The sequence below is a fragment of the Callionymus lyra genome, unplaced genomic scaffold (assembly GCF_982586985.1).
Source record: "Callionymus lyra unplaced genomic scaffold, fCalLyr1.hap1.1 HAP1_SCAFFOLD_261, whole genome shotgun sequence".
In the NCBI taxonomy this organism is placed as follows: domain Eukaryota; kingdom Metazoa; phylum Chordata; class Actinopteri; order Syngnathiformes; family Callionymidae; genus Callionymus; species Callionymus lyra.
The window spans coordinates 1-25000 of NW_028258681.1; the positions used below are offsets into that span (position 1 = coordinate 1).

Consider the following 25000-nt stretch of genomic DNA (forward strand, 5'->3'; position numbering starts at 1 on the left):
AAGTCAGTTCCAGGTGTGAAGAACAAGTGTGATGAAGTCAGTTCCAGGTGTGAAGAACCAGTGTCATGAAGTCAGTTCCAGGTGTGAAGAACAAGTGTGATGAAGTCAGTTCCAGGTGTGAAGAACAAGTGTGATGAAGTCAGTTCCAGGTGTGAAGAACAAGTGTGATGAAGTCAGTTCCAGGTGTGAAGAACAAGTGTGATGAAGTCAGTTCCAGGTGTGAAGAACAAGTGTGATGAAGTCAGTTCCAGGTGTGAAGAACAAGTGTGATGAAGTCAGTTCCAGGTGTGAAGAACAAGTGTGATGAAGTCAGTTCCAGGTGTGAAGAACAAGTGTGATGAAGTCAGTTCCAGGTGTGAAGAACAAGTGTGATGAAGTCAGTTCCAGGTGTGAAGAACAAGTGTGATGAAGTCAGTTCCAGGTGTGAAGAACAAGTGTGATGAAGTCAGTTCCAGGTGTGAAGAACAAGTGTGATGAAGTCAGTTCCAGGTGTGAAGAACAAGTGTGATGAAGTCAGTTCCAGGTGTGAAGAACAAGTGTGATGAAGTCAGTTCCAGGTGTGAAGAACAAGTGTGATGAAGTCAGTTCCAGGTGTGAAGAACCAGTGTGATGAAGTCAGTTCCAGGTGTGAAGAACAAGTGTCATGAAGTCAGTTCCAGGTGTGAAGAACAAGTGTGATGAAGTCAGTTCCAGGTGTGAAGAACAAGTGTCATGAAGTCAGTTCCAGGTGTGAAGAACAAGTGTGATGAAGTCAGTTCCAGGTGTGAAGAACAAGTGTGATGAAGTCAGTTCCAGGTGTGAAGAACAAGTGTGATGAAGTCAGTTCCAGGTGTGAAGAACAAGTGTGATGAAGTCAGTTCCAGGTGTGAAGAACAAGTGTGATGAAGTCAGTTCCAGGTGTGAAGAACAAGTGTGATGAAGTCAGTTCCAGGTGTGAAGAACAAGTGTCATGAAGTCAGTTCCAGGTGTGAAGAACACGTCTCTGCTCCTCAGGCATGCACAGCAGCATCAGCGAGATCTTGAAGGACAAGACCCTGAAGCCGTCTCGCCGAAGTCTGCCATGTCTGGCCCAGAGTCAGACTCACCCCGTCAACCTCAGCCACTTCCTGTCGGTGCCTCCGAGCCCGGAGCCCAAAGCAGAAGTCCAGGGTTCCAGTCCCAGCATCAGCACCTCCTGCAGCCTCCTGCCTCCAGCTCAGACCAGCACAGGTGAAGGAACATCTCTTATCGTTTGACCTTCAGGATAAATGGATTGAACTGATGTTTTTTAAGAGTTTAAACGTTTATTTCACTTTGACAGTCAAGAGTTGATACAAGATGTTTGATCCACGAGACGTTTGATGAGCTTTAAACGTTAAAGTAGCATCAGTGAGACCAGATGAAGGTCGTTGAGTTCGTCTGATGGTTCAAACTCTCGAGCTTAGATCAGATGAAAGAGTGACTTTAGATAAAACACTGACCTTGAACTCATCGTTGTTGTTGAATCTTTAGTCAAAGGTTTTGAGTCTCAATGACGACAACTGTTGTGTATCTGTTGTGTTGAGCAGTCGACGACAACTGTTGTGTATCTGTTGTGTTGAGCAGTCAACGACAACTGTTGTGTATCTGTTGTGTTGAGCAGTCAACGACAACTGTTGTGTATCTGTTGTGTTGAGCAGTCGACGACAACTGTTGTGTATCTGTTGTGTTGAGCAGTCGACGACACCTGTTGTGTATCTGTTCTGTTGAGCAGTCAACGACAACTTTTGTGTATCTGTTGTGTTGAGCAGTCAACGACAACTTTTGTGTATCTGTTGTGTTGAGCAGTCAACGACAACTGTTGTGTATCTGTTGTGTTGAGCAGTCAACGACAACTGTTGTGTATCTGTTGTGTTGAGCAGTCAACCAGAATCAGAATCAGAATCAGAATCAGAAAACCTTTATTAGTCCCGCGAGGGGAAATTCGGTTTAACAGCAGCAAGAGAAATAAAAACACCCAGAAATAAAAACGAGAAATAAAATCTAAATGGAATAAAAGATAAATCTGCGCTATATAATATTTACACAATCATATTTACATAAATAACAAGAGGTGCAGTTAAATAGTTATCTTGGTGTGTTTTTGTTGTGGAGTCTGATGGCAGCAGGAGGAAGGAGGTACCTCTCCCTCACACACCTGGGATGGAGCATCCTATCACTGATGGAGCTCCTCAATGCCCTCAGTGTGTGCTGGAGAGGGTGAGACAAGTTCCTCCTCATGGAGCCCAGCTTGCTCCGCATCCTCCCTCCAGTCACTTCCTCCACAGGATCCAGGGGGCGCCCTAGGACGTAACTGGCCTTCTTAATAAGGCTGTCCAGTTTAGCCCTATCCTTTGCTGTCATGCTGCTCCCCCAGCAGACCACACCGTTGAAGATGGCAGAGGCCACTACTGAGTCATAGAAGGACTTCAGGAGTGACCCCTGGACACCAAACGACCTCAACCTCCGGAGCAGGTAGAGTCTACTCCGCCCTTTTTTATAAAGAGCAGCAGTGTTATCCACCCAGTCCAGGCGGTTGTTGAGGTGAACACCCAGGAACTTGTAAGTCGTGACAATCTCAATGTCCTGTCCCTGATGTTCAGTGGTGAGGGGGAGATGGAGGGACACCGCCGGAAATCCACGATCAACTCCTTAGTTTTGCTGGAGTTGATCTGAAGGTGGTTTTCCAGGCACCAGTCAACAAAGTCCTGGACAAGTCCCCGGTACGACCCGTCATCCCCGTCCCTAATGAGGCCGACGATGGCGGAGTCGTCCGAGAACTTCTGCAGGTGACTGGTGGGAGACAGGTGTTGGAAGTCTGCAGTGTGCAGTGAAAAGAGGAACGGTGCTAACACTGTTCCCTGGGGGACCCCTACACTGCACAGTACAGTCCTCGAAACACCATCCCGGGTCCTCACCAACTGTGGACGGTTGGTGAGGTGAGTGTCCGCTCCAGACAGCTCCAACGACACCTGTTGTGTATCTGTTGTGTTGAGCAGTCAACGACAACTGTTGTGTATCTGTTGTGTTGAGCAGTCGACGACAACTGTTGTGTATCTGTTGTGTTGAGCAGTCGACGACAACTGTTGTGTATCTGTTGTGTTGAGCAGTCGACGACAACTGTTGTGTATCTGTTGTGTTGAGCAGTCGATGACAACTGTTGTGTATCTGTTGTGTTGAGCAGTCAACGACAACTGTTGTGTATCTGTTGTGTTGAGCAGTCAACGACAACTGTTGTGTATCTGTTGTGTTGAGCAGTCGAGGACAACTGTTGTGTATCTGTTGTGTTGAGCAGTCGACGACAACTGTTGTGTATCTGTTGTGTTGAGCAGTCGATGACAACTGTTGTGTATCTGTTGTGTTGAGCAGTCAACGACAACTGTTGTGTATCTGTTGTGTTGAGCAGTCAACGACAACTGTTGTGTATCTGTTGTGTTGAGCAGTCGATGACAACTGTTGTGTATCCGTTGTGTTGAGCAGTCAACGACAACTGCTGTGTATCTGTTGTGTTGAGCAGTCGACGACAACTGTTGTGTATCTGTTGTGTTGAGCAGTCAACGACAACTGTTGTGTATCTGTTGTGTTGAGCAGTCGAGGACAACTGTTGTGTATCTGTTGTGTTGAGCAGTCGAGGACAACTGTTGTGTATCTGTTGTGTTGAGCAGTCGACGACAACTGTTGTGTATCTGTTGTGTTGAGCAGTCGACGACAACTGTTGTGTATCTGTTGTGTTGAGCAGTCGACGACAACTGTTGTGTATCTGTTGTGTTGAGCAGTCGACGACAACTGTTGTGTATCTGTTGTGTTGAGCAGTCGACGACAACTGTTGTGTATCTGTTGTGTTGAGCAGTCAACAACAACTGTTGTGTATCTGTTGTGTTGAGCAGTCGACGACAACTGTTGTGTATCTGTTGTGTTGAGCAGTCAACGACAACTGTTGTGTATCTGTTGTGTTGAGCAGTCGACGACAACTGTTGTGTTGAGCAGTCAACGACAACTGTTGTGTATCTGTTGTGTTGAGCAGTCGACGACAACTGTTGTGTATCTGTTGTGTTGAACAGTCGACGACAACTGTTGTGTTGAGCAGTCGACGACAACTGTTGTGTATCTGTTGTGTTGAGCAGTCGACGACAACTGTTGTGTATCTGTTGTGTTGAGCAGTCGACGACAACTGTTGTGTATCTGTTGTGTTGAGCAGTCAACGACAACTGTTGTGTATCTGTTGTGTTGAGCAGTCGACGACACCTGTTGTGTATCTGTTGTGTTGAGCAGTCAACGACAACTTTTGTGTATCTGTTGTGTTGAGCAGTCGACGACACCTGTTGTGTATCTGTTGTGTTGAGCAGTCAACGACAACTTTTGTGTATCTGTTGTGTTGAGCAGTCAACGACAACTTTTGTGTATCTGTTGTGTTGAGCAGTCGACGACACCTGTTGTGTATCTGTTGTGTTGAGCAGTCAACGACAACTTTTGTGTATCTGTTGTGTTGAGCAGTCAACGACACCTGTTGTGTATCTGTTGTGTTGAGCAGTCAACGACAACTGTTGTGTATCTGTTGTGTTGAGCAGTCGACGACAACTGTTGTGTATCTGTTGTGTTGAGCAGTCGACGACAACTGTTGTGTATCTGTTGTGTCGAGCAGTCGACGACAACTGTTGTGTATCTGTTGTGTTGAGCAGTCGATGACAACTGTTGTGTATCTGTTGTGTTGAGCAGTCAACGACAACTGTTGTGTATCTGTTGTGTTGAGCAGTCAACGACAACTGTTGTGTATCTGTTGTGTTGAGCAGTCGAGGACAACTGTTGTGTATCTGTTGTGTTGAGCAGTCGACGACAACTGTTGTGTATCTGTTGTGTTGAGCAGTCAACGACAACTGTTGTGTATCTGTTGTGTTGAGCAGTCGAGGACAACTGTTGTGTATCTGTTGTGTTGAGCAGTCGATGACAACTGTTGTGTATCTGTTGTGTTGAGCAGTCAACGACAACTGTTGTGTATCTGTTGTGTTGAGCAGTCGATGACAACTGTTGTGTATCTGTTGTGTTGAGCAGTCAACGACAACTGCTGTGTATCTGTTGTGTTGAGCAGTCAACGACACCTGTTGTGTATCTGTTGTGTTGAGCAGTCGACGACAACTGTTGTGTATCTGTTGTGTTGAGCAGTCGACGACAACTGTTGTGTATCTGTTGTGTTGAGCAGTCGACGACAACTGTTGTGTATCTGTTGTGTTGAGCAGTCGACGACAACTGTTGTGTATCTGTTGTGTTGAGCAGTCAACAACAACTGTTGTGTATCTGTTGTGTTGAGCAGTCGACGACAACTGCTGTGTATCTGTTGTGTTGAGCAGTCAACGACAACTGTTGTGTATCTGTTGTGTTGAGCAGTCGAGGACAACTGTTGTGTATCTGTTGTGTTGAGCAGTCAACGACAACTGTTGTGTATCTGTTGTGTTGAGCAGTCGAGGACAACTGTTGTGTATCTGTTGTGTTGAGCAGTCAACAACAACTGTTGTGTATCTGTTGTGTTGAGCAGTCAACAACAACTGTTGTGTATCTGTTGTGTTGAGCAGTCGACGACAACTGCTGTGTATCTGTTGTGTTGAGCAGTCAACGACAACTGTTGTGTATCTGTTGTGTTGAGCAGTCGAGGACAACTGTTGTGTATCTGTTGTGTTGAGCAGTCGAGGACAACTGTTGTGTATCTGTTGTGTTGACAGTTGACGACAACAAGGATCGATACACAGAAGAGTCGGAGGCGACATCATGCGACACCAGAGTCCATGAGTCGCAGCAGCAGAAGAAGAAGTCCACGACTCGCGCCGAACTAGAAGCTGGATCTGCTTCAGTCGAGGTAAGAAACTCTGAAGATGTTCTGAGAAGATCTGACGCTGCTGCTCCAGGGGAGGACGGACTCAGGAGGACTTCATTTCCGAGACGGGAAGAAGCGAATCGACTACATCCTGGTGTACAAGAAGTCCAGCCCTCAGGTGGAGAAGAGGAGCACCTTCGAGAAGAACCTGCGCGCTGAAGGTCTCATGCTGGAGAAGGAGGTACTGGAGCAAACGTTCCAAACATCATCAGATGTTCTTCAACTTGGAAACGTCTCTTCAAGCCTTCGCTGACCAACAACGACATCATGTTCGTGAAGATCCACGCGCCCTGGGACACGCTGTGCAAGTACGCCGAGCAGATGAACATCAGGATGCCTTTCAGGTACCAGAGGTCCATGACCTCCTCGTGAAGATGTTATTAATCATTAATGATTATTAAAGTTCATCTAATCTGACCTCGTGAAGATGTTATTAATCATTAATGATTATTAAAGTTCATCTAATCTGACCTCGTGAAGATGTTATTAATCATTAATGATTATTAAAGTTCATCTAATCTGACCTCGTGAAGATGTTATTAATCATTAATGATTATTAAAGTTCATCTAATCTGACCTCGTGAAGATGTTATTAATCATTAATGATTATTAAAGTTCATCTAATCTGACCTCGTGAAGATGTTATTAATCATTAATGATTATTAAAGTTCATCTAATCTGACCTCGTGAAGATGTTATTAATCATTAATGATTATTAAAGTTCATCTAATCTGACCTCGTGAAGATGTTATTAATCATTAATGATTATTAAAGTTCATCTAATCTGACCTCGTGAAGATGTTATTAATCATTAATGATTATTAAAGTTCATATAATCTGACCTCGTGAAGATGTTATTAATCATTAATGATTATTAAAGTTCATCTAATCTGACCTCGTGAAGATGTTATTAATCATTAATGATTATTAAAGTTCATCTAATCTGACCTCGTGAAGATGTTATTAATCATTAATAATTATTAAAGTCCATCTAATCTGACCTCGTGAAGATGTTATTAATCATTAATGATTATTAAAGTTCATCTAATCTGACCTCGTGAAGATGTTATTAATCATTAATGATTATTAAAGTTCATCTAATCTGACCTCGTGAAGATGTTATTAATCATTAATGATTATTAAAGTTAATCTAATCTGACCTCGTGAAGATGTTATTAATCATTAATGATTATTAAAGTTCATCTAATCTGACCTCGTGAAGATGTTATTAATCATTAATGATTATTAAAGTTCATCTAATCTGACCTCGTGAAGATGTTATTAATCATTAATGATTATTAAAGTTCATCTAATCTGACCTCGTGAAGATGTTATTAATCATTAATGATTATTAAAGTTCATCTAATCTGACCTCGTGAAGATGTTATTAATCATTAATGATTATTAAAGTTCATCTAATCTGACCTCGTGAAGATGTTATTAATCATTAATGATTATTAAAGTTCATCTAATCTGACCTCGTGAAGATGTTATTAATCATTAATGATTATTAAAGTTCATCTAATTTGACCTCGTGAAGATGTTATTAATCATTAATGATTATTAAAGTTCATCTAATCTGACCTCGTGAAGATGTTATTAATCATTAATGATTATTAAAATCCATCTAATCTGACCTCGTGAAGATGTTATTAATCATTAATGATTATTAAAGTTCATCTAATCTGACCTCGTGAAGATGTTATTAATCATTAATAATTATTAAAGTTCATCTAATCTGACCTCGTGAAGATGTTATTAATCATTAATGATTAATAAAGTTCATCTAATCTGACCTCGTGAAGATGTTATTAATCATTAATGATTATTAAAGTTCATCTAATCTGACCTCGTGAAGATGTTATTAATCATTAATGATTATTAAAGTTCATCTAATCTGACCTCGTGAAGATGTTATTAATCATTAATGATTATTAAAGTTCATCTAATCTGACCTCGTGAAGATGTTATTAATCATTAATAATTATTAAAGTCCATCTAATCTGACCTCGTGAAGATGTTATTAATCATTAATGATTATTAAAGTTCATCTAATCTGACCTCGTGAAGATGTTATTAATCATTAATGATTATTAAAGTTCATCTAATCTGACCTCGTGAAGATGTTATTAATCATTAATGATTATTAAAGTTCATCTAATCTGACCTCGTGAAGATGTTATTAATCATTAATGATTATTAAAGTTAATCTAATCTGACCTCGTGAAGATGTTATTAATCATTAATGATTATTAAAGTTCATCTAATCTGACCTCGTGAAGATGTTATTAATCATTAATGATTATTAAAGTTCATCTAATCTGACCTCGTGAAGATGTTATTAATCATTAATGATTATTAAAGTTCATCTAATCTGACCTCGTGAAGATGTTATTAATCATTAATGATTATTAAAGTTCATCTAATCTGACCTCGTGAAGATGTTATTAATCATTAATGATTATTAAAATCCATCTAATCTGACCTCGTGAAGATGTTATTAATCATTAATGATTATTAAAGTCCATCTAATCTGACCTCGTGAAGATGTTATTAATCATTAATGATTATTAAAGTTCATCTAATCTGACCTCGTGAAGATGTTATTAATCATTAATGATTATTAAAATCCATCTAATCTGACCTCGTGAAGATGTTATTAATCATTAATGATTATTAAAGTTCATCTAATCTGACCTCGTGAAGATGTTATTAATCATTAATGATTATTAAAGTTCATCTAATCTGACCTCGTGAAGATGTTATTAATCATTAATGATTATTAAAGTTCATCTAATCTGACCTCGTGAAGATGTTATTAATCATTAATGATTATTAAAGTTCATCTAATCTGACCTCGTGAAGATGTTATTAATCATTAATAATTATTAAAGTCCATCTAATCTGACCTCGTGAAGATGTTATTAATCATTAATGATTATTAAAGTTAATCTAATCTGACCTCGTGAAGATGTTATTAATCATTAATGATTATTAAAGTTCATCTAATCTGACCTCGTGAAGATGTTATTAATCATTAATGATTATTAAAGTTCATCTAATCTGACCTCGTGAAGATGTTATTAATCATTAATGATTATTAAAGTCCATCTAATCTGACCTCGTGAAGATGTTATTAATCATTAATGATTATTAAAGTTCATCTAATCTGACCTCGTGAAGATGTTATTAATCATTAATAATTATTAAAGTCCATCTAATCTGACCTCGTGAAGATGTTATTAATCATTAATGATTATTAAAGTTAATCTAATCTGACCTCGTGAAGATGTTATTAATCATTAATGATTATTAAAGTTCATCTAATCTGACCTCGTGAAGATGTTATTAATCATTAATGATTATTAAAGTTCATCTAATCTGACCTCGTGAAGATGTTATTAATCATTAATGATTATTAAAGTTCATCTAATCTGACCTCGTGAAGATGTTATTAATCATTAATGATTATTAAAGTTCATCTAATCTGACCTCGTGAAGATGTTATTAATCATTAATGATTATTAAAGTTCATCTAATCTGACCTCGTGAAGATGTTATTAATCATTAATGATTATTAAAGTTCATCTAATCTGACCTCGTGAAGATGTTATTAATCATTAATAATTATTAAAGTTCATCTAATCTGACCTCGTGAAGATGTTATTAATCATTAATGATTATTAAAGTTCATCTAATCTGACCTCGTGAAGATGTTATTAATCATTAATAATTATTAAAGTTCATCTAATCTGACCTTGTGAAGATGTTATTAATCATTAATAATTAATAAAGTTCATCTAATCTGACCTCGTGAAGATGTTATTAATCATTAATGATTATTAAAGTTCATCTAATCTGACCTCGTGAAGATGTTATTAATCATTAATGATTATTAAAGTTCATCTAATCTGACCTCGTGAAGATGTTATTAATCATTAATGATTATTAAAGTTCATCTAATCTGACCTCGTGAAGATGTTATTAATCATTAATGATTATTAAAGTTCATATAATCTGACCTCGTGAAGATGTTATTAATCATTAATGATTATTAAAGTTCATCTAATCTGACCTCGTGAAGATGTTATTAATCATTAATGATTATTAAAGTTCATATAATCTGACCTCGTGAAGATGTTATTAATCATTAATGATTATTAAAGTTCATCTAATCTGACCTCGTGAAGATGTTATTAATCATTAATGATTATTAAAGTTCATCTAATCTGACCTCGTGAAGATGTTATTAATCATTAATGATTATTAAAGTTCATCTAATCTGACCTCGTGAAGATGTTATTAATCATTAATAATTAATAAAGTTCATCTAATCTGACCTCGTGAAGATGTTATTAATCATTAATAATTAATAAAGTTCATCTAATCTGACCTCGTGAAGATGTTATTAATCATTAATGATTATTAAAGTTCATCTAATCTGACCTCGTGAAGATGTTATTAATCATTAATAATTATTAAAGTTCATCTAATCTGACCTCGTGAAGATGTTATTAATCATTAATGATTATTAAAGTTCATCTAATCTGACCTCGTGAAGATGTTATTAATCATTAATAATTATTAAAGTTCATCTAATCTGACCTCGTGAAGATGTTATTAATCATTAATGATTATTAAAGTTCATCTAATCTGACCTCGTGAAGATGTTATTAATCATTAATAATTATTAAAGTTCATCTAATCTGACCTCATGAAAATAATGAATTATTAATCATTAATAATCGAGTTGATCTTATGTGACATGTGTTCATGAAAATACTTCATTATTATTAATTAATAATTATTAATGATTAATGACTCATGTTTCTGCAGAAAAAAATGCTACTTCAACGACAGGAAAAGTAAAACTCTGGGCAGGTAAGAATTTTCTGTTTCTCGGTTTGTTTGTTGTTGTGTTTTATTGTGTTTTATTGTGTTTTTATTGTGTTTTTATTGTGTTTTATTGTGTTTTATTGTGTTTTTATTGTGTTTTATTGTGTTTTATTGTGTTTTTATTGTGTTTTATGAGCTTTGATTTAATTCAATGCTGTTTCAAGTTTTCACAACAAAGACACACGAGTTGGAAACAGATCATTAACCATCAACTCATTAATGAGTAAATCATTGACGAGGAAAAACTTACATTAACTTAGATTATTGTTTCTGATTATAATAAAGATCTTAAATGTTCTTCAAACGAGTTTATTTTAATCATGTTGTTTCTAAACATCTTCTGGCATCAAGTTGTTGACAAAATTAAATCGAAAGTATTTTCATATTTAACTCAATCGTTCCTGTTTTCAACTTTATCGACAAATCCTGGTGAACATTAACAAGCGGCGACTTGATGTTGTTTCTGTCGCCGTGACGACATCAGTTAATCTCTGGACACTCGTCCTCACAGCAGGTTCACAGATAATCTCTTCTGCCTTTGAGCAACACAAGGTCAGCGCCGCACAGTTGTCAACAATTCAATGTTGTGTAACATTGTGTAGATGAACCTCATTAAAACACACACGTGTGAGAAGGTTCAGACCTGTGTTTACTCCTGGTACTCCGCTCTCCTCCCTGTGTGTGTGTGTGTGTGTGTGTGTGTGTGTGTGTGTGTGTGTGTTTGTGTTTGTGTGTTGGTTTTGGTGAATTACGGGGCTTTTGTACCAGTTTTTTTACCGACGCTCTGGGGACCTAGGTGAATTAGGGGGACCTACCCGAAGTCCCCGTAATTCAAACAACATATTCTTGCTCAGGAGGCTCTAAACTATCATCCCTCTCTTTTTTAGAGCAAGACCTTATTATTCACCTCACCTGTTTTTCTGTGTATTTTGTGTATAACACAGTGGCCACTCTGTACAATCGTGGAACTGCACTTTCATACACAATTATACACAATTGCGCCTTTTCTGAGCAAAAAAACGGTCTCTTCTCTGATTGGCTCGTTTAAAAAAGGGGGCGTGGCATTGATAATAGCGGGGACCTGACACACACACACAATTTTTGGGATTTATAGGGACCTCAACAAACTGTGACTCGGATTTTCTTGCTTAAGATCTGGAGACTTTAACCTGATCAGATAAAAATGAGTTCAGTCATTACTTTTACTTTGTTTTAGTGAATTCACTGCTAATTTAAATATGTACAACAATCTCAATAATAGTTTTTATTAATTTATTAAATTATATTATAATATTTTACAATACCAACATTTTTTGAAAATATTAAATGACACGACAAGTTAAATATACATAATTAGTCATTTTACATCTTTGGTATGTTTTGTATCAGTTTGAATAAATAAACAACAGTCAATATTTTTATTAATTCATAATAATGTGTAATTATTCAGATGATTATTATTTTTTTTAATTATTTTTTTTCCAAATGAAGATCTGATGCATGAACGACTTAAAAAACGAGATGAGTCAGACGAGTTCAGTCACCGACCCGTGAGGTCAAAAAGGTCAACTTGCAATGAAAAACTTCTCCTTTTTATCTGTCTCTACATTTATCATTTCATCTTGTCCTGCTATCATCTGTAAGTAGGTAAGTAATTTTTATTTATATAGCCCTTTTCCAGACCAGGGTCACAAAGCGCTTAAACAAACAAAACAATATTCAATAAAGTATATACTTTAAAGGTCAAGATAATACTGAGAACACATCAGGAGTTCCAGAAAATCAAGGAAAAGCCTGAACAAATAAAAAGGTCTTAAGATGTTTTTTGAAAGAGTCAGTAGATCATCAAACACACATGTTTCTTGAAGGAGTCAGTAGATCATCAAACACACATGTTTCTTGAAGGAGTCAGTAGATCATCAAACACACATGTTTCTTGAAGGAGTCAGTAGATCATCAAACACACATGTTTCTTGAAGGAGTCAGTAGATCATCAAACACACATGTTTCTTGAAGGAGTCAGTAGATCATCAAACACAGATGTTTCTTGAAGGAGTCAGTAGATCATCAAACACAGATGTTTCTTGAAGGAGTCAGTAGATCATCAAACACAGATGTTTCTTGAAGGAGTCAGTAGATCATCAAACACAGATGTTTGTTGAAGGAGTCAGTAGATCATCAAACACAGATGTTTCTTAAAGGAGTCAGTAGATCATCAAACACAGATGTTTCTTAAAGGAGTCAGTAGATCATCAAACACAGATGTTTCTTGAAGGAGTCAGTAGATCATCAAACACAGATGTTTCTTAAAGGAGTCAGTAGATCATCAAACACAGATGTTTCTTGAAGGAGTCAGTAGATCATCAAACACAGATGTTTGTTGAAGGAGTCAGTAGATCATCAAACACAGATGTTTCTTAAAGGAGTCAGTAGATCATCAAACACAGATGTTTCTTAAAGGAGTCAGTAGATCATCAAACACAGATGTTTCTTAAAGGAGTCAGTAGATCATCAAACACAGATGTTTCTTGAAGGAGTCAGTAGATCATCAAACACAGATGTCTCTTGAAGGAGTCAGTAGATCATCAAACACAGATGTTTCTTGAAGGAGTCAGTAGATCATCAAACACAGATGTTTCTTGAAGGAGTCAGTAGATCATCAAACACAGATGTTTCTTGAAGGAGTCAGTAGATCATCAAACACAGATGTTTCTTGAAGGAGTCAGTAGATCATCAAACACAGATGTTTCTTGAAGGAGTCAGTAGATCATCAAACACAGATGTTTCTTGAAGGAGTCAGTAGATCATCAAACACAGATGTTTCTTGAAGGAGTCAGTAGATCATCAAACACAGATGTTTCTTGAAGGAGTCAGTAGATCATCAAACACAGATGTTTCTTGAAGGAGTCAGTAGATCATCAAACACAGATGTTTCTTGAAGGAGTCAGTAGATCATCAAACACAGATGTTTCTTGAAGGAGTCAGTAGATCATCAAACACAGATGTTTCTTGAAGGAGTCAGTAGATCATCAAACACAGATGTTTCTTGAAGGAGTCAGTAGATCATCAAACACAGATGTTTCTTAAAGGAGTCAGTAGATCATCAAACACAAAGAGAGAGAAGATTGTTCCAAAGCTTAGGAGCAACAGCCTGAAAAGATTTCTCTCCTCTGGTCCTGAACTGTGTTCAGGAACCATCACTAGATTCTGACTCACAGACCTCAGAGCCCGAGCTGGGGTGTAAGTCTGGATCAGATCATGAAGGTCTGACCATGAATAGATCTGAAAGTAAGAACCAGAATTTTAAAGTTGATCCTGAAAGAAACTGGAAGCCAGTGAAGAGTTTGAAGGAGAAATGTGAGTTCTTCTACTAGAGCGGCTCAGAATTCTGAATCAACTGCAGACGAGACGATCCTTCTTGTTAAGACATGAAAACAAACTGTTACAATAGTCCAGACGAGAAGAAACAAACGCATGGATTATAAGATCCAGATCATGTTCCGACAACATTTTGCTAAATTTAGAGATTTTTCTCAGTTGAAGGAAACAGTTTCTGGTCAGTTTTCTACAGTGTCGAACAAGAGACTTGTCTTTATCAAATACAACACCCAGGTTTCTCAGGCTCAGTTTGACAGACTGACATAAGTCACTCAAGTACTGACTCAACCCTGAACTTTATCATCAACAATCACCAGAGTTTCAGTTTTGTCCACATTTAGCTTCAAAGTGTTTTCACTCATTGTTTGATTTCTAGCAACAATTGACTAAGTTCAGCCTCTGGGGCTCAGTTGGATCAACAGAGCAGTAGAGCTGGATGTCATCAGCAAACATGTGATAAGAAACATCAGGAAATCTCTGAATGATTTTACCGAGGGGAATCAAGTACAGCAAAAACATTAAAGGACGCAGAACAGAACCTTGAGGGACTCCACACAACAGATCTGCCGATTCAGACCTCATTTGATTGGCAGATACACTAAAACTGCGCCCAGAAAGGTAAGATGAGAACCATTCTAACACAGACCCAGACAGTCTTCATCCCTCAGTCTTCTCAGCAGGATCTGGTGATCAACTGTGTCAAAGGCTGAGGACAGATCCAATTGGGCATTGGGAAAAACCCCTGTGGAAAGGGAGAGGTTCACCATATTGGTAACCCAGGGGCAAATTACATCAAATACTTTGATAAAAAGCCTACAAGGAAGGACGTTATCTGAGCAAGAGGAGGGTTTCATCTTGTTCACTAGTGCCGAAATGTCACCCAGAGATACAGCACTGAAGGAAGACCAAGAGGGGCTCAGGGACAGCAGGGGTTCCACACAAAGGGGGAGAGATTTTCTCTTTGATCAATTTAATTTTGTCAATGAAAAATCATGATGAATGATGAATGTAGAGACGGATGAAAAGGAGGACAAGATAAAAAAACGATTGTAGAGATAGATGAAAAGGAGGACAAGATTAAATGATGAATGTAGAGACAGATGAAATAAGAACAAGATGGAATGATGAATTTAGATTCAGATGAAAGAAGAACAAGCTTGAATAATGAATGTAGATACAGATGAAAGCAGAACAAGATGGAATGATACATTTAGAGACAGATTAAAGAATAAGATTAAATGATGGATGTAGAGACAAATGAAAAGGTGGGCAAGATGAAAAAATGAATGTAGAGACAGATGAAAGAAGAACACGATGGAATGATGAATGTAGAGACAGATGAAAGACAAACAAGATGGAATGATGAATGAAGAGACAGATGAAAAGGAGGACAAGATGAAATGATGAATGTAGAGACGGATGGCATTGATAATAGCGGGGACCTGACACACACACACACATTTGTGGGATTTAGAGGGACCTCAACAAACTGTGACTCTGATTTTCTGGCTTAAGATCTAGAGACTTTAGAAAAGGGGGCGTGGCATTGATAATAGTGGGGACCTGACACACACACACACGCATTAGTGGAATTTAAAGGGACCTCAGCAAACTGACCTCTGATTTTCTTGCTTTAGAGGAGACTTTAACCTGATCAGATAAAAATGAGTTCAGTCATTATTTTTACTTTGCTTTAGTGAATTCACTGCTAATTTAAATATGTACAGCAATTCTCAATAATAGTTTTTAATAACTTATTAAATTACATTATAATATTTTACATCCATCTCTACATGCATCTCTTAATCTTGTTCTCCTTTCATCTGTCTCTACATTCATTGTTTAATCTTGTTCTCCTTTTCATCCGTCTCTTCATTCATTGTTCCATCTTGTTCTCCTTTTCATCCGTCTCTACATTCATCATTTAATCTTGTTCTTCTTTTCATCTGTCTCTACATTCATCATTTAATCTTGTTCTCCTTTCACCTGTCTCTTCATTCATCATTCCATCTTGCTCTTCCTTTCATCCGTCTCTACATTTATCATTTAATCTTGTTCTTCTTCTCATCTGTCTCTACATTCATCATTTAATCTTGTTCTCCTTTCATCTGTCTCGACATTCAGTTTTTCATCGAGTCCACCTTTTCATCTGTCTCTACATTCATCATTCCATCTTGTTCTTCTTTCATCATCTGTCTCTACATTCACCATTTCATCTTGTTCTTCTTTCATCTGTCTCTACATTCATGATTTAATAACAAGATGAAATGATGAATGAAGAGACAGATGAAAGGAGAACAAGATGGAATGATGAATGTAGAGACAGATGAAAAAGAGGACAAGATGAAATAATGACTGTAGAGATAGATGAAAAGGGGACAAGATTAAATGATGAATGTAGAGACAGGTGAAAGCAGAACAAGATGGAATGATGAATGTAGAGACAGATGACAGAAGAACATGATTAAATGATGAATGTAGAGACAGATGAAAGAAGAACAAGATTAAAAGAAGAATGTAGAGACAGATGAAAGCAGAACAAGATGGAGTGATGAATGTAGAGACAGATGAAAGCAGAACAAGATGGAATGATGAATGTAGAGACAGATGAAAGAGGAACAAGATGGAATGATGAATGTAGAGAAAGATGAAAAGGAGAAGAAGATGGAATGATGAATGTAGAGACAGATGAAAAGGAGGAACAAGATTAAATGATCATTCATTAAATGATGAATGTAGTGACAGATGAAAGCAGAACAAGATTAAATGATCATTCATTAAATGATGAATGTAGTGACAGATGAAAGCAGAACAAGATTAAATTATGAATGTAAAAACAGATGAAAGAAGAACAAGATGGAATGATGAATGTAGAGACAGATGGAAGAACAATAAGATGGAAAGATGAATGTAGAGACAGATGAAAAGAAGGACAAGATGAAATAATTAATGTAGAGATGTAGAGACGGATGGCATTGATAATAGCGGGGACCTGACACACACACACACACACATTTGTGGGATTTATAGGAACCTCAACAAACTGTGACTCGGATTTTCTTGTTTAAGATCTGGAGACTTTAGAAAAGGGGGCGTGGCATTGATAATAGCGGGGACCCTACACACACACACACATCTGTGGGATTTAGAGGGACCTCAACAAACTGTGACTCTGATTTTCTTGCTTTAGATCTGGAGACTTTAGAAAAGGGGGCGTGGCATTGATAATAGCGGGGACCCTACACACACACACACATTTGTGGGATTTATAGGGGCCTCAGCAAACTGTGACTCTGATTTTCTCGCTTAAGAGGAGACTTTAACATGATCAGATAAAAATGAGTTCAGTCATTATTTTTACTTTGCTTTAGTGAATTCACTGCTAATTTAATTATGTACAACAATCTCAATAATAGTTTTTAATGACTTATTAAATTACATTATAAAATTTTACAATAGTAACATTAGTTGAGAATATTAAATGACATGACTATAAGTCAAATGTACATAATATAGTGACTTTAACATTATTAGTCATTTCACATCTTTGGTATGTTTTCTATCAGTTTGAATAAATAAACGGTCAATATGTTTATTTATTCATAATAATTTGTATTTATGCAGATAATTATTATTTATTATTTTTGTCTCCAAATGAAGATCTGATGAATGAACGACTTAAAAAAAAAGACATGAGTTATGACAAGTGAGGTCAGAAAGTTAGGTTAGAAAAGGGCAACTTGTACTGAAACACTTGAATAATAAAAGTTTAATGAAGATGTGAAGATGAAGATACAAATAATATATTCATTATATTATGTCATTGAGTTATTTTACATTTTCTAAGATATTTTATTATAAATGTCTCTACATTCATTATTTCATCTTGTTCTCCTTTCATAGGGTTTTTGTAGCAAAACCACGCTACCAATTCCAAGAAAATTTGTGCGACATGCAAGCTTTATCCGAATATAATGAAGGTTACAATTATTTATTAACTATATTTGTGTTTTAAAACAAAATTTGGCTGTTGAAACGGTAAATGCATTTGCTTCTGTACTACAAGAAAGTGAAATTCCTGTTAACTACAGACGGATGATGGAGAACAATTTGTCAACAAGAATTTTAAAGGATTAATGGTAAAACACGGAATCAATCATTTTTCCACAGCCGGCGTAGCTAAAGCCTCTGTGATTGAAAGTTATAACCAAACTTTAAAAGGTAGAATGTGTAGGTACTTTACAGCTAACAACACTCTACGTTACATCGATGCGTTACAAGATCTGGTGAAAAGTTATAACTATAGCTGTCATAAAAGTATTAAAATGACACCGATGGAGGTGACCAAAGACAACATTATGCAAGTGTTTGACAATTCATTATTTGTATTCAATTTGAATCCGTCTGATGACAACAACGTTATTTCTGTCATTTCGAATGGAAACTTGAGACTGGAAATGAGATTCAGAGCCATAACCTCACACCGTGACTTTAGTCGTGTATGCTTGCTACGATTCAATGTTAGAGATTGATGCCAAGAGACAGGTGCAGGTGGATTATATGAAAAAATTTAAAAATGGACACCCTTTAAATACAAGATCTAATGCAAAGACTCATTGGACGTGTATTCAGCGTGTCTTTCCTTCAGACCAACTACCCTCAGATACATCGTCTCTCAGACTACTCGCATATTTTATCGTCAACACGCACCCTGCTCGAAAACCAGGATCACACTGGCTTGCATTAACACTTGAAGAAGATGGTGGGTCAACATTCTATGACTGTTTTGGTATCTTCCCCCACTTTGCTCATTACCCTTGAGATATTTTAAAGGTCCTCGACGATCACGAACACACCGTCAAATACCATAATCAACAATTAAAAGATGTACTTTGACTTCAACAAAGTACTAGGAATGTATGGTGACACTATGAAAAATGATCTCATGGTGTACAACTTTGTGAAAAAACGTCAGCAATGTTTAATAAGAAGACGATGTCACAATGTGAATCAACTGAACTTCTCCCTATAGTATTTTAAAGAGTGTTGTCAACTCGATTGATGCATTGAAAATGTTTAACTACTCATATGTTAAACTTGTTGGTGAAAAAAAGTCATGTTGTCATGCCAGTCATGTTGCCGGATGTGTGTGATTTGAACACCAAAGGTAATTTTTAACACCTGCTCTCTTTCCATAGTTGCTGCATACATTTCCCCATAAGTATTTTGTGTTAGGGGCAGATCATTGTGATCAGGCATCGAGGGCAACCATGAAAAAAACATTCATAAAATTCCAACACATGTTTAACACCATCAACCTCTGCATAACCATCCACAGAGTAGCACCCCAGTTTGTTTGAAACACCTTCATACAAGCGGATGCAATGGTAATACAAGTGAAAGGATCAACTTGTGTCTCTTCGAAAAATTCTTTCCTGAAGGACATGCATCCTTTCCTAAGGATGTCTACATCATTTTTGCAATAGTGAATCAACTCAGACTGGGGTATTTGAAACTGGCCAGACCTGTTGTAGAGCCCTACTGACGTGAAGCTTGGAGAAACACCCAACCACATCCGCAGTTGCCTGTTCACTCGCCTTTCGATTCCTTCTACTGATGTCATTGCCACTTCGTAGATTGTCAGTAGCCACAAGAGTCTGGGTATCAGGCCGAGCTGGAAGAGCCAAGCCTTGAACTTGGCTGGCAGGCCTGATCCGTCAATCCTTTTCAGCCATTCCTCAGCCTGCTTTTCAATCCTGGAAACATTGGTTCTGTAGTTAAGGGATGTTTCGTACCATTTTCCAAGGCACTTGATGGGGTTCTCCTTAATTAACTCTGCCATACTTGATCACCATGCTCCTAGACTTTTTTGGTTTGAATTTCATTCGAGCCCACGATGCCATGTCGTTGAGTGCCTTCAGGATCCATCTTGCTTCTATGTGGGTTGCCGTTGTTATGGTAAAGTCATCCATAAAGCTTCTTATTGGAGGTTGGCTGACTCCAGACTCCATCATTGGCCCTCTAGATTCCTTACCTGCAGCTGTTATTAGCAGGTTCATTCCCATAACAAACAAGATTGGGGAGATGGTGCACCCTGTCACTATTCCCTTGTCCAGGTCCTGCCATCTGGTTGTGTATTTGTCAGTCTGGAACCGTAACTTGAATACCCTAAAATAGCTGGCTATAATTGCACCGATATTGTCGGGGATCCATATGCAATGTCCAAGTCGAGCCAGATTACTGGTAGGTTCCATTTGCTCTCCTTGGCCTCCCGGATCAACTCACTGAGGATCCCGGTAGTGATGGGATCGACAGTTCTTTTGACTGTACTGAATCACTAGAATCAGTTCATTAAAAGGATTTGTTCAAAAGATTTGTTCAGTTCGTTCATTCACCAAATCACTAACTCGGGGCTTATGGAGCCCTGACTGCAATTTCTCCTACTTCCTGAACGCAGCCAAACAATCCGTTACTAGGTTTAATGATTCAGACCCGATGTTCACATTCACTGCACTTGAGGGACAATGCAAAAAAAAAAAAAGGAAGCCTGGTGCGTTCACGGACAAGGACCAGTACATACTGTAGACATTCGTGAGAAATTCAGCAAATAGAGAAGATCTTGAGATAAACTTAAATGCAATCAACAATAAATTAAAAAAGGCCTTGTTTAAGTAAAAACAAATATTAAATTAAGAAATCCTTAAAAACTAAATGTTCTGTAGCGAAGTCCCTCTCCCCCTCCTCCCCCACTAGTAGCTGCGTCGTTCGCTGATGCCGAGGATGCGAGTCATAGAATCATTCAATAGTTAAGCGAGTCATAGAATCCCTACCACCGGCACGATTGCGGCTGAGTGAGTTCAACTGAACTGAGAAAGGAACGAATCACTTATTGAAGTGATGTGGTTCAGTACGTTCACTCAAAAGATTTGTTCTTTCGAACGACACAACACTAGATCCCAGTCTGCTCCAAGCATCCGGAGAAGCCTGCTATGCCTCCCTTCTGTATCGACTAATCGATGTACTTGTTTTTCACCATAAACGCTGTCATTGTCCTTGCCAGGAATGGGAAGAATATTTTGCATTAGACACTTGGTAGTCCGATAGTACGGAACTGGCTGATTTCTGAGGAGTTCTCCAGTAGTGGTATTACGCTTTTCAACCATATCCTCCTCATCAGCCTCTATAACCTGTGGAGGAGGTTAGGGCATTTCTTGTATACCTTGTAGGGTATGGCGCTAGGTCCTGGGGCAGATGCGGACCTGGCTTTTTGTACAATGTCCTGGACTTCTCTCCATGTGGGTTCTCCGATTTCCTGCATTTTCCTTCTTTCAATCCTTGGGTGTGCACCCAGGCGTCCCTGTGGCTGTCTTCCAGGATCCAGAAATCCTCTTCTTCTTCCTCTTCATCCTGATTAATCTGGAAGTAGCGTAGCTCGTAGCTCTCCTTGGAGTTAGCCACCACCCTGCATCTCTGCATGACCCATGAACACAGGGGCTGCTGCCACACTCTTCCATCTGGGAGTAACAGTACGGTGGTTTGAATCCCTCAGGACATTGACAGTGAAATCCGTTCTCTTCATCCACACACATGCCTCCGTTACCACACGGGTTAGGGTTAGGGTTAGTGTTAGGGTTAGGGTTAGGGTTGATGAGCACTCGTCAAGTTCCACCTTGCACTTCGGAACACTCACTTTGCCACTCATGAGCCTTCGGCTAGCTTGGGTCGCCGTTTTTTGTTCTTCATACTCTGAATAGCAAAAGCCACATTTTTTTCTTTTTGTCGTCTGGCTGGTAAGAGAAACCATAGCTATGATGTTTGGGTAGATATATAAAGTCCAGGTCAAAGCCATCCTTCTGATCCTTTTTTCCGGCTGACCATTTCTTTAATAATCGCAGCCATTGCATCAGGCGACATGCGTCTTTAAGGTGAAAAAAAAAAAAAGTGTTATTGAGTCTATATCGACTGTTCGGTGCCGTGTGTTGCAGTTGGTGGGTCCCTAAGAGCGTCCCTGTGGCTGTCTTCAAGGATCCAGAAATCCTCTTCTTCCTCTTCATCCTGGAAGTAGCGTAGCTCGTAGCTCTCCTTGGAGTTAGCCACCACCCTGCATCTCTGCATGACCCATGAACACAGGGGCTGCTGCCACACTAGTCCATCTGGGAGTAACAGTACGGTGGTTTGAATCCCTCAGAACATTGACAGTGAAATCTGTTCTCTTCATCCACACACATGCCTCCGTTGCCACACGGGTTAGGGTTAGGGTTAGGGTTAGTGTTAGGGTTAGGGTTAGGCTTGATGAGCACTCGTCAAGTTCCACGTTGCACTTCCGAACACTCACTTTGCCACTCATGAGCCTTCGGCTAGCTTGAGTCGCCATTTTTTGTTCTTCATACTCCGAATAGCAAAAGCCACATTTTTTTCTTTTTGTCGTCTGGCTGGTAAGAGAAACCATAGCTATGATGTTTGGGTATATATATTAAGTCCAGGTCAAAGCCATCCTTCTGATCCTTTTTTCCGGCTGACCATTTCTTTAATAATCGCAGCCATTGCATCAGGCGACATGCGTCTTTAAGGTGAAAAAAAAAAGAAGTGTTATTGAGTCTATATCGACTGTTCGGTGCCGTGTGTTGCAGTTGGTGGGTCCCTAAGAGCGTCCCTGTGGCTGTCTTCAAGGATCCAGAAATCCTCTTCTTCTTCCTCTTCATCCTGGAAGTAGCGTAGCTCGTAGCTCTCCTTGGAGTTAGCCACCACCCTGCATCTCTGCATGACCCATGAACACAGGGGCTGCTGCCACACTAGTCCATCTGGGAGTAACAGTACGGTGGTTTGAATCCCTCAGGACATTGACAGTGAAATCTGTTCTCTTCATCCACACACATGCCTCCGTTGCCACACGGGTTAGGGTTAGGGTTAGGGTTAGGGTTAGTGTTAGGGTTAGGCTTGATGAGCACTCGTCAAGTTCCACTATGCACTTCGGAACACTCACTTTGCCACTCATGAGCCTTCGGCTAGCTTGGGTCGCCATTTTGTGTTCTTCATACTCTGAATAGCAAAAGCCACATTTTTTTCTTTTTGTCGTCTGGCTGGTAAGAGAAACCATAGCTATGATGTTTGGGTAGATATATTAAGTCCAGGTCAAAGCCATCCTTCTGATCCTTTTGTTCCAGCTGACCATTTCTTTAATAATCGCAGCCATTGCATCAGGCGACATGCGTCTTTAAGGTGAAAAACATAAAAGTGTTATTGAGTCTATATCGACTGTTCGGTGCCGTGTGTTGCAGTCGGTGGTTCCTCACTGACGGGTAGGATTAGACTCTGAATCATAACTTTCCCTTTCTGAATCCTCCAATTCACGTCTTGCGAAAAATCACTCATGCAGTCGCCTTTAAAAAACAAACCAACAAAAAAACTCCGATGTCAAATGCTGTCCAAAGACGGTGGTTGAGTCGCAGCTGAAATAGAAGTCGACTCATCGGTTCCACAACCGTATCCATTCACTGTTCGCCAAACTATTCCTCCTTTGTTTCTATGATTTAATTTGGATATCGATTTTGATATTTAAGCGCCGTAAACCCATAAGTTAAGGGGGTGGAAATCCAACACATTTCTATCCCTATTACTCTTTACTAATCTGCTTTGGTGGAAATGAGAGCTCGATGACTCCAAAGACCTTTAGCTTCCACTGTTATAGGATCCAAAGACTGTTTTGAGATGTTGAGTTTTTTTAATGACTACTTCCTTCCATCCTCTGACATGACGGAGCTCTGTTACACTTCTAATATCATGAAACACTGTCTAACAATTCTTGTTCCTGAAGTAAGATGGAAAAATCTCATAAAATAGTTGTTCTCACACTAGTTTCACACCAGGGTCAGGGGTCATGATGAAGAAGGTTCCTTGAACCACCCAGTCTTCAGGTTGTTCACTCTAAACACACACTATTGTTTCTGTTCTCATCATCTAGGATGAGCAACTATGTTGTTCATGTTTGTTTTTGAACCACATAAAGTCAAACACAATGGGGAAAAAATAATGGTTTACAAAACTTTCTGCAAAGTTTTCACATCTTCATCAGTGCGATGATGTTGATCTTCATTTCAGCACCATAAGCTTTTAACAACAACCTTAAACTTCTTGATGTGAACGTTAGACAAACTAAAACATCTTAGACATTGACATTCATTTTGAATGACTAACTTTGAACAAAGTGTCTTGACACTATTCTATAAAACCAAAACAATAAACCATTTATAAACTATTTTAAAAACCTACAATTCCAAAAAACAATCATAGCCTTGATAAACATTAAAAATGTTTCCATCATCGTGTTGAGAAAACCATTAAAAGTTACAAAGTTATTGTCGTGTAAATCGTTTGATACAGAAACTGTAAGAAAAATAAAATCTAAACTTTTCTTAACCCTTTGTTGTGTTTCTCTTTAGTCGTTTTGTCATTACGATAAAAAAACAAAACAAGGTTAAAATACCTTTTACTTTAAAGTCTGCATTATTCGAGATTTTTCATTATATTTTGTAGAAGAAAAAGTATACGAGCTCTTTTGTAGTAAAACAACACAAAAGTAAAAACATAACACAGCACATTGAATTGTTCTAAGGAAATGTTTACAATTGCAAATTCTTAGAACAACAACTATAAAAACTGTAACTTTAACAATTCTTCAATCAATACAGTATCATTATTCCTACACAGAGAAGATGTATTTCAATTTAAAACTGATTATCAAACAATGAATTCTCCTTTTCCATGGAATTAACCATAAAGTCTATAACATTATCTCCATCAGTGTCAGTGATTGACAGGTTACTGTGAGTCACACCAGTTGATGATTAACACGATCAATAAACA

General features: G+C 38.3%; 1 protein-coding gene across 1 annotated transcript in view; it reads left to right on the forward strand.

The window, feature by feature from the left end:
* Positions 1–993: 993 nt before the first annotated feature.
* ano3 (anoctamin 3) overlaps positions 994–25000 on the forward strand; it is a gene marked incomplete at its 5' end in the record, with an annotated part of 47153 nt that continues 23146 nt past the window's right edge. Inside the window, 5 exon segments of the mRNA XM_087782675.1 lie at positions 994–1209; positions 5712–5845; positions 5895–6044; positions 6107–6207; positions 10700–10744. Coding sequence (XP_087638801.1) covers positions 994–1209; positions 5712–5845; positions 5895–6044; positions 6107–6207; positions 10700–10744 — 646 coding nt within the window.